General features: G+C 35.1%; 2 protein-coding genes across 4 annotated transcripts; both read right to left on the reverse strand.

The window, feature by feature from the left end:
• Positions 1-2,507: 2,507 nt before the first annotated feature.
• On the reverse strand, positions 2,508-5,109 carry LOC114412754. Of its 2 annotated transcripts, XM_028376783.1 has the most exons (5): positions 4,864-5,109; positions 4,382-4,777; positions 3,216-3,630; positions 2,880-3,097; positions 2,508-2,800 (listed from the first exon to the last, which is right to left on the reverse strand). In XM_028376783.1, exons 1-4 carry the CDS (start codon positions 5,021-5,023, stop codon positions 2,896-2,898), a joined length of 1,173 nt encoding a protein of 390 aa, XP_028232584.1. In that variant the 5' UTR covers positions 5,024-5,109; the 3' UTR covers positions 2,508-2,800; positions 2,880-2,895. The 2 variants fall into 2 exon arrangements, with proteins under 2 accessions (XP_028232584.1, XP_028232583.1); XM_028376782.1 differs by having other exon boundaries at positions 2,508-3,097.
• A 262-nt stretch (positions 5,110-5,371) lies between these two features.
• Positions 5,372-9,799, reverse strand: LOC114412752 (cysteine-rich receptor-like protein kinase 10). 2 transcript variants are annotated; one of them, XM_028376780.1, is made up of 6 exons: positions 9,566-9,799; positions 9,324-9,463; positions 8,840-9,050; positions 7,390-7,624; positions 6,362-6,512; positions 5,372-6,001 (listed from the first exon to the last, which is right to left on the reverse strand). In XM_028376780.1, the coding sequence occupies exons 1-6, from the start codon at positions 9,639-9,641 to the stop codon at positions 5,612-5,614; spliced, it is 1,203 nt and encodes a 400-aa protein (XP_028232581.1). In that variant the 5' UTR covers positions 9,642-9,799; the 3' UTR covers positions 5,372-5,611. The 2 variants fall into 2 exon arrangements, with proteins under 2 accessions (XP_028232581.1, XP_028232582.1); XM_028376781.1 differs by having other exon boundaries at positions 9,324-9,495.
• Positions 9,800-10,082: the final 283 nt, after the last annotated feature.

The following is a 10,082-nucleotide window of genomic DNA, read 5'->3' on the forward strand; positions in this document are numbered from 1 at the left end:
ATTTTCTTTAGTATGTTTGGTTTGTTTCGATTAAACAATTTAACACCATAAATAGTCATCAGTTCACATGCGGTGTCACTTAATAAAAATGAAAAGATAACTTTATTCTTTATACTGATAATAACTAAGGAAGGAGAAAGTCATATGCAGTTGTAGATATATGGCTTATATAATCTAAATAAAACTCTTACAAACTTCCTTACGAAAGTCAAGATGGCTGAATTGGTCTAAAGCGCCAGTTTTAGGTACTGGTTCGAAATTCGGATCACATTTTTGACGTTACATTTTATTTTATGCAATTATACTTCATATTAGATACTGACTCGGTTGTTAATTTTTCTGTTTTTATGGTTGATTTTTTTGTCACTAACGATATCTTATCATGTAAGGTTTGATATTATCTCTTTACCTCTTATAATTGTAGTCATATCTTTCGTTTTCAAGCACTAAATAAATATTAGTACATTTGAAATAATGAATGAATCTCAGCCTTAGAAAGAGATTAAATTGAAGCGATAAGGCTCGGTTCAAGTACAAAATTTAACCCTTGGTGTCCATTGATTCAATTCCACTGTGTGTGTGTAGGGTAAAATGGTTAAATGGATTTTATGTTGTGCTGGATGAAAGAAAAAGGGGGGAAAATTGAGAAGTAAATGAATTAGAAAGGCGCATCTGGTTGTAGTCTTCATTATAGTAAGTTGATATAGAAATTGCATTGGTGCTGCACATTTTTAAGTAGAAATAGCATTCAAGTTATTTTTTTAAGTGCTCGTTGAGTTTGTTTTACTTCTTTGAGTGAATTATTTGATGTTTAATGAAACATGGGTTACAACATTATAGTAAGGTGGTTTTTGAATTGGATTTTGACAGCTTCAATCGAAGTGTTGTTAAGTGGTTGGAGAGTCACAAAAGAGTGTTTCTGCAATTGGTACGCCGCAGTTGTGCAGAATCTCATGTTTTGATTTGTATTTGGATATGATTGGAAGAGTGAATAAAATGTTTGTGGGGTGTAGGGCAATTGAACACAGTATTTGAGAGTCTGCGTATTATGTTTGATGTAGTGCTTATGATCGATATTTCATAGGATTCCTTGGTAGAAGGGAAAATAGGACAAATATAATGGAACTAAAGGAGTGCAGATTTGATGTATCTAGATGTGTGCTTTGTCTAAAATATCAAGTCAAATAGTCACTTCCTCTTCATTCCTTCATTTTTCACCCTTACCAAGCACACCCCATTTTTTTTTTAATTATTGGTTTTATTTGGTCGTTGTATATAATCATTCGGTATTGAATTTTGATTTATTTTGGACAACAATATTTCGGATTTTTTAAAACTTATCTATGTGGCTACTGCTTCCTGTATGTTGTCAATGTAACATTGCACATGTGACCTTATTTTTACAATTTTCGTATTTTGTCAACTTACTGCCCTATTTTTTACAGAAACATGTGCAACCTTCCAGAGCTTATTTTCTTGTATCATGAAGTACACCAGTGAAGATAGTGATGGTGATTGCTACATAGCTTCAAGTAGTCAAGTTCTGGTTGTTCGAACTGAACTAAATTGTCGTGAATTGTTCCAACTGCAAATGTGGTTCACTTGAATTGAACTGCAAAACAGTTTGTGGAAACCAAACTGAATTATTTTAAAGGTGCACAGAATTCCGTTGGGAAAGAGTGGAGTTGAACTAATTGGAACAACGGTGCTGGAAAAATGGATAGGAGAAGATTTTTTATGGAGTTGCTGGAAAGCAAATTCACTCTGGGGGAATGCATTTGGGAATCGGGATTTAATTCAACTGAGAAAACGGACTGCAGTCTGCATATTGGACTAAGGGGTAAGTTTGGAAAAAAGGAAAAACTAGGAAAAATTAAAATTAACTAATACTCCCTCTAATATCACATATAAGCAAAAAAAACACATTTTTTCATTTCAAATATAAGAAATTTCAACTAATTTTATCTCATTTAATGCTTCTATCATTAAAATATCTTTCACTTAATTGAAATTTTAGTTCCAATAACTCTTTTATTCCTAAAACCAAATTCCAATGAAGAATAAATTGAGAAAAAAATTAGTTTCTAATTGAGATTAATACAATTAAATGTGATTAAATTTTTTAATGTAAATAAGATTTTTGTTCTTATAATTGAGACCGAAGGAAATATTTTATAACTATTTTGAATTGACAGGTGGCACTAAAAAATTGGTCTGAGGAATTTTGGGTTATCCCTTCCGAAGGATAGCACTTCTCTCAACTAACTGACCCTTCCCTCTCTAACTATCCCTAAATACTTTTCCTCTACCTTTAGGTCCCAATAGTATAAGTAGGTCTTTAAAATGAAATAAGCACCCTAAATTTAAGACGGATGACATGTTATTGATTACTTAGACAAAGTATGGGCTGGAGTAGCAGAGAAATAGAGATTGTTTAATACTCATAATTCTGCATGTTACAGAGTGAGGTGGCTATTCTCTCTTTTTTATGGAAAAACACGATAGAATTGATCAATGTAAACTATGGTTATAATATAAAATGTTGAAATCCATTGCTTCAGTTGGAGGTCATCCGGCCTTTTCTACGATCAATGTTACTCCACAAAAATGTAACATTTGAGTCAACTAGCATACAATATCTAACAAGAGGTAAAAAAAATTATCCATTATTCAAGCACTAAATACGAAAGATATGACTAAGAGGTACCCCGGTGCATGAGTCTCCCCTGCAGTTGTGGGGTCTAGGAAGGATCAGATGTATGAGGCCTTACCCTCTAAGCAGGGAGGTTGTTTTCTGCAGCTGGAACCCAAGATAAGACTCATACAAAAAACCAGGGAGCAATAAAAAATTATGGCAGGTGAATTTCAATAATTCATACATCAGATCTGAAAACCTCAAGCAGGAACCTGATTAGATTCTCGCAACCTCATTGACTTGGCATGCAGCCTCTCCATGAAAGCTGGATTGGCACGAAGCCTCTCTTTTACGTATGAGGATCGAGCATCATCTACTAGTTTATTAGCTTTCCCTGCCTCCTCAATGAGATGGAGAAGGGTCCTTAAGCAGTCCTTTCTGTTTTCTTCTCGATGTTCAAACCTTGAAAATATGGAAAAGAACATTTCAAAAAATGTGGCTGCTTCCAGTAAAGGCCCATACCCAGGTGCTATAAGATTGAATAATACATGAATGAATGTTTATGAAGATAGAACATTACCTCTCACTAGTTATTGTAAGCTCATCTCTCCCTGGATGATAACGTTTTCCAACCAATTCCCTGAGACGGCGAAATTGGTATTTTGAAAGCCCTAGCTCCTTCACAGTAACAGACAGTTTTACTTTCCTGTTCTTTGGATGCCAAGCATCACCACCAGGAGCAAAGACTACCCGGGTTTGCCAGCGCAGAATTGGACCTTCACCCGGTGGATCATCCAAGTCCTTTTTCTTATCCGGCACAGTAGTATCATCAAACTGTGGAGCTTCCTCCTTTTCCATTTTGTCCAGGTATTCTGCCACAATCTCATCCTCAAACTTCTTAAACTGTTCATAAGCTTCTTCAGGTTCAAGTTCACCTCTTTCACACATGTCCCCTAGCTCATTAAATTTTACTTCCACCTTCTGTTTTATCTCATCTATCATAAGACATAACCAAATCAGCAAATTAGCACAACATCACTTAAACCACTTCTAAAGCTGCAATTGACAACTACACTAAAATTCAAAATGCACAGAGAACAGTCTCAAATGCAAATCATGAAATTTCAGCTGGAGCGTGCAATAAATGTCAAGCATAACACAAAAAGATCTAGTGTTGTCTACAATACCCATTAAAACAGAACTGATTAGCCTAGAACAGAGTAACAATCAACACATAGACAGGATCATGCTAGAATTCTTTAAAAAAAAAGAAAAACACTCTTCACGAGAAATCAGAATTAAAGACACTTACATAGTAATACTACACTCCCTAGTCCCTACATTCTCCTCTAACCTTTAATTATCATTCCCTACACAACAGGATTATCAGTAATAGTGAAATAACTTTGACATGTTGATAGCTGCAAGGTAACTATTCTATCACTACTCCTATCATTCTACCAAAACTAAGAGAGAAGATAAAATAATAACTCATACTTTCATTGATGATCTATTACACAGCACATCCCCTATGTTAAATAGGGGGTTTACAAGAAATATCAACCACACAAATGGTATCATCTAATATTAGGGCCTTTCTAGGCCCAATTCTATCAGATGTCAACAAGCAATGGAATCAAAAATCAAGTTTTCCCCAATTTCAAGTTAGACAAAACTTAGATGGATATCCTAATCAATGAGTGTAGTTTTGGCATTAATTTGTAATAAAAATAGAGAATGGTGTACCAGGTAGGAGTTTGTCCCAGCTGAGCATATCCTCGAGAATCTCCTCGCACTCCTTGGTGTCCCTAAGAAGCCCGTGCTTGATCCCGTCCTCAACAATGTCATCCCACTTTTTATCATCCATGTTGAAGTACTCGTCCTTCACCATCCTCTTCATCACCACGTCCCTGGCGTTGTACAAATCGTCGATCTCCTCGTCGGTATCGTGAATGTTCTCGAAGTCAGACTCGAAGTCCCGGTCGTCAACGTCGTCCAGGGGGCGCATGCGGAGCTCCTCCATGAGCTCGTCGTCGGTGTCCTCGTGCTTTCCCGACAGCTTCCGCTTCAGAATCGTCTCCATGATCGACGGAAGCACCTGCTCGTCGCCCTTGAAGTAGCTCTCGATCTGCGCTTTCAGCTCTGCCAAGGGAAATTGAACGGTAATGGTGAATGGATGGTGTAAAACGACGCCGTTAGAATGAGAAGAAAGAGATAGATTGATATACCTTTGTTGTCAACGTCGTCGATTTGGGGAACCGGTGGGGGGGTTTCATTGGAGCAGAAGAGTCTGAGTTGGGGACGAGTTGAAGCGTCGAATGCAGGGGCCGAGTGATGGAGAAGGTTGCGAGTGTAGAGAGTAGCATTTCTCAGAAGAGTTCTTCTCATCTCTCTCTCTCTCTCTAGGGTTTCTAGTTTCTACACAGTCTTCCTCGCTTAACCCCTTTTCTGTTTACTTTTTTTTGTTGTTGAACTGAATGTTTATTCTGTTTACCTTTTATTACTATTTTTTTTTTTTTTTACTTAATAGAACTTACGGGCAAAACTTTTTTTTTTTAAAGAAATTTTTTAAAATGTATGTTTTTACCATTTTTCTCTGGCATTTTTTTACTATTAATTTATGTTTTAGAAAGGAAAAAACTATTTTTTCCCGAAAGCAAGTATCCTCATGGGCCTTATAGTAAAATATAATTAGGCTAACAATCGACTTTTGAGATATAAAGGCCATCAAGCGAATGAAAGCTTTGAAGCAAATTTACACTACTAGTGCCATTCTGTATGAAACAATTGATTTGAGACCTCTTTGATTTACAGCAAAATGGTTCAAATCCAAAATAGAAAAGGATTTGAAAGAAACCGTAAAAATATGTATACTGTACACCCTTTTCCCTGATTACAGCAGCAGCATGTGATGAGAGATTACATAATAATTAAAGAATAAGAATTGAGTATTTACATTGACTTAGACTAAGCTAACTAAGCCTCCCGCATTGGACGTTTCCCTTTGGGGTCTGTTTCTGCAGTAGCTGAGCTAGTCCCTGTGGCACTAGTAGTAACCGTGGTATTATCATTATTACTAGAATCAGAACCAGAGGTACCCAATGTGGAAGACAATGCGGAGTGTCTCCTAGGTGGTCTTCTGTATCTTGAACCTGGTATTCCTGGTCTCGTAGGTTCTTGCATGTTCCCTTGCTTCCTCGACAGCATCGCCACCACGCGCCTCATCGTGGGGCGTAGCTGAGGATCGCCTTGAGTGCATAACAAACCCAGCCGAACGCACATTGCTACTTCTTCAGCTACCATCCTAGATGCTAATGCAGAATCCACAAGTTCTAGGCTCTTCCCTTTCTTGAACATCTTGTATGCCTATAACCACGGTAAGGCAAAAATCAAATTGTGCTCGGTATTTTTTTTTAATTTGGTCTAGTTCTTAATGGCAATTCTAGATGCAGTTTGATTATGTGGCCATGAGGTAATGCCGTAATGGTGAAGTTAGCTTGGGGGTGTTGAGGTTATTAGAGTTATTTTTGTCAAGACTGAAAAGATCATCAATCAATGTCCAATGACCAGTTGCTACTAATAATTAATCAATTGATCAAACAAAAAGTCCTCAAAACTTATGGAAATGTCAATGAGACGCATTTATTTTCTAAAAGAATACAATAAATATTTTGGTGATAAAGAAACAACTAAGGAAGTGAAAAAAATAATAATAAAGACTCTTACCCAATCTAGCAGATTCTGCGCGTCCACGTCCAAATTAAAAGATGAGTTTCGTTGGCCGGTGATCAACTCCAATACCAAAACTCCATAGCTAAATACATCTGCCTTCACCGATAGATTTCCATGCATCACGTATTCCGGAGCCATATACCCACTGTATAATTCCCAAGTATTAGTATTACTTTTTTATGAGAAACGAAAGAGTATTAGTATTAACCAGTCAAAACACTTGACTAATCATATAGATGCAAGATGAGTCGTAACCAACACGTAAGTTTTTAATTTGGTGATTTGATATATGATGTGCCATGTGTTGATGCTAAAAGCCTAAAAGGATAAAAATAAAAAATAAAGCCTTTTATTATAAAAAAAAAAAAAACATTTATTATAGTAGAAACATAAAAACCATATGGTGATATATAAAAGAGGGCGAGCAATATACTTTTTGTGCAATTATGCCGATCAAACTTTCTTAATGATAATGTATATTAAATATTAAATATTAATATACAATAAAATATTTGTAAACAAATAATATGACAGTTATATTACGATAAAATAAAATGTTGATTATTTTTAAAATTATATGAAATTTTATAACTTTACATAAAATATTCAATCTAATAATTGACTTGAAAAAAAAAGTATTACTTATAAAATGTTATAAATTAATGTGTAAATTTATCAAGAATAAAGCTTGATACAGGGAAGAGAAATATATTTATTCCAAAACAAAATTCAATTTTACATTATTGAATATATATATTGCTAATGTACTCACACTCTAAGTAATCCTTAATAAGTATCTTGATTAATACACTTGTCACCAAAATTAAAGAAAAAAGATTTTGCATGTTATCCAAAATAAAACATGAAAATGATTAATACTCTTAGTGGGTACGCGAATAAAGAGCTATTTTATTTTGTTTTGTTTTATTTTCTGGATCAACATGCAATTATTTATGCGAAAGTATGTTGAAAATTTCATTGAAAACTTTTGACGAAAAAGAAGAATAAAAAAATAGGCTTACTTGGTTCCAGCCACACGTGTATTGACCTGGGTTTGATCTTCCGGGAAGAGCCGAGCCATGCCAAAATCTGCAATCTTGGGCGTCCATTTCTCATCAAGCAAGATGTTACTCGCCTTTATATCGCGATGGATGATGCAATTGTGCGAGTCTTCGTGAAGATAAAGCAACCCCTTTGCCACGCCTGTGATTATTCCAACCCTACGTTTCCAATCAAGCTCCTCTCTCTTTTCTGATTCTGCATCATCCATTTCAACTTACTGTTATTCAAAACAATTAATTAATCTCTAACAACAATAACAACAACAAATGTTAATCATAAATTTAATTGGCAATTATTTTAGTATAATGTTTGTTTTTTTACATCATAATCTTGTGTTCGATTCTGTCTTATTTGTTTCAAATAAAAATAGAGATGTTGAGGGAATTCAGCCTAGTTGGATAAACAAGATATAAGGTGCGTAAATTTATCTTCAATTTTTACGAATAAAAAAAATAAAAATAAAAGCACCTCACGTAATCATGATTCCTAAATTAATATTAAATTGATCTGATTTAGTGGGATTAGTGACTATTCCACGACAACTAATATTAATATATCTAGAAAAGAAGAGTTTAGGTTTAGGAAGTTAATTTCCACTATCTTTCTTAGAAAGTGGGAGTGCGATCCAAGCTTGAAAGTTCGTCTTCTAACTCCCAAATGCTACCTTTTATTTATCCCATGTGCTTGATTGACTAGGGATGGTTCATTCAACAAAAGTCGTCATGTCATGGCTTTGATAAGATGAATGGGAAGAGTTTCGTCGTGAAATTTCTATTGTCTACGCAAGATATCCGATGAATTAGATAAATGAATAATTTTATGTGCATTAAAGTCAAGGTCTCAAGTGAAGTCTCTTTCAGAGTCTCAGGTCCATCATGGGTCCACAAAAATTAAAAATTAGTATATTATATATATATTATTTGAAGAAAGGTAGAGAAGGATAGGTGGCGGTCCATGGTTTTGGTAACGGAGAAGTTAAAATTGAACGGCGCATAATTATAATAATGCAAATAAAAACTGATTCTGATGGTGGAAAAGAAAATTTCTTTGACCATTAATCACAAGGAAAAGGTAAGCACGGAAAGTCCATTTCCGCAGTCGGCTAGACCAAATGAAATTTGGGTTGAAGGAAAAACTCAATTCACATCTTTCATGGTTAAAAAATATAGACTCTAGTTAATTATCTTGATTGAAACTGTTAAATTAAAATCCATTTCATTTGCGTGAAATAATAATGATCACCAATTCAAATACCAGCACACCAAATCTTTCATCTAAAAACTTTGTGCTATACAGACAAAAAGCATGGTTTGTACACAACCCTAATTATAAGGAACTTTTTTAAAAATAGGATTCATTTCATCAGTGATTTTTATTGAACAGAATAAGGGTTGGCATTGAAGCACTTACTGAATAGAAGTTTGTCTAGGCTTTCATGAGCAACATACTCATAAACAAGTAGCTTCTCGGTGCCATAGACACAATAGCCCACCAAATTGACCACATTCCGATGCTGCACACGTGCCAACAACTTGGCCTCATTCATGAACTCCTTCTTCCCTTGGTTTGACGTGTGTGATAACTTCTTCACAGCAATCTCTCTCCCATCATTCAGCTTCCCCTGCAAGGAAACCCCAAAAATTCCACTAATTAGAATGAGTCTTGGGTTCTCATTTTACCCAGTAAAATAGAATAATAGAAAAAACATTCATTTTAGAGGAATTCACCACAAGAGGGGGAAAACCAAATGCCTGCAAACCAATCAAGTTATTGAATCCAACCATTATTTGATTCATTTTCAGGGAAAAGCTTTCTCGGTTTTTTTGTTATGCCACTCTTGCTAGCAACCTAAGACAAAACAAATAAGAAAATTGGTGATTAATTTTGAATTTACCTTGTAGACTGGTCCAAAACCTCCCTCACCAAGCTTATGAATAGCACTAAAATTCTTAGTTGCAGCTGTCAAGGTTTCGTAGGCAAAGATCTTCTGCTCCTGTGCAGCCATTTGGTGTACGTCAGCTTCATTGTTTCGCTCTGATCAAACACAACAGAGCAGAAACAGAATCCTAGTATAATCAGAAAACTCAACTACCACAAAATTAAAACACATATTGAAGAATAAATAAGGGAAATTACCTTTCGGTGAACCGAATTTGAAGTGTTTGACGATACTGTGAAGAAAGCTGTGAGTGTGAGACTTGTCCTTTTCCATGGCGATGTCTATGGTTCCCGATTCCAAGAGATGCCCATGAAACGGGAACGTAAAAAGAGGGAGTGTTCTAGTTTGAAGCAAAGTTGAGATCTTTTTGGAAAAATGAAAATGGGTCGTGGGAAAATGAGAGGTGCGCGAGTAAGAGAACAAAATAGAGTTTTCGTTGCTTCGGAGAGAACAATAAATACATGAACAATGGGAAGAGAGAAGCGTGTTGCGCTTGTTGACCTAGTGACGCAAGCTTGACTTTTCTCTATGTCCAGATACTACTACACACAAAATAATAATAATAGATTTTTTAATAAAAAATAAGGATTTTTTTATTATGTGCCATTGTCATATAGTTTAAATTTTGAAAGCATTAATATGATCTATTAAAATTATTAAAAACAAAATTATATTAATATGATAAATACAATTTGAAATAAATTTTTATTTTAA

This window comes from Glycine soja, chromosome 5 (assembly GCF_004193775.1).
Source record: "Glycine soja cultivar W05 chromosome 5, ASM419377v2, whole genome shotgun sequence".
Classification (NCBI taxonomy): Eukaryota; Viridiplantae; Streptophyta; class Magnoliopsida; order Fabales; family Fabaceae; genus Glycine; species Glycine soja.

What these genes read in the sequence shown, in the direction of transcription:
- LOC114412754 (XM_028376783.1), bottom strand. Translation starts at nt 5,023, where the DNA reads ATGAGAAGAACTCTTCTGAGAAATGCTACTCTCTACACTCGCAACCTT. An exon ending in CGACGACGTTGACAACAAAG is followed by an intron (nt 4,778 to 4,863) that starts GTATATCAATCT and finishes TTCCCTTGGCAG; the next exon opens with AGCTGAAAGCGCAGATCGAG. An exon ending in CTGGGACAAACTCCTACCTG is followed by an intron (nt 3,631 to 4,381) that starts GTACACCATTCT and finishes GTCTTATGATAG; the next exon opens with ATGAGATAAAACAGAAGGTG.
- LOC114412752 (XM_028376780.1), bottom strand. Translation starts at nt 9,641, where the DNA reads ATGGAAAAGGACAAGTCTCACACTCACAGCTTTCTTCACAGTATCGTC. An exon ending in CAAATTCGGTTCACCGAAAG is followed by an intron (nt 9,464 to 9,565) that starts GTAATTTCCCTT and finishes GTGTTTGATCAG; the next exon opens with AGCGAAACAATGAAGCTGAC. An exon ending in CCTAGACAAACTTCTATTCA is followed by an intron (nt 7,625 to 8,839) that starts GTAAGTGCTTCA and finishes TGGATGATGCAG; the next exon opens with AATCAGAAAAGAGAGAGGAG.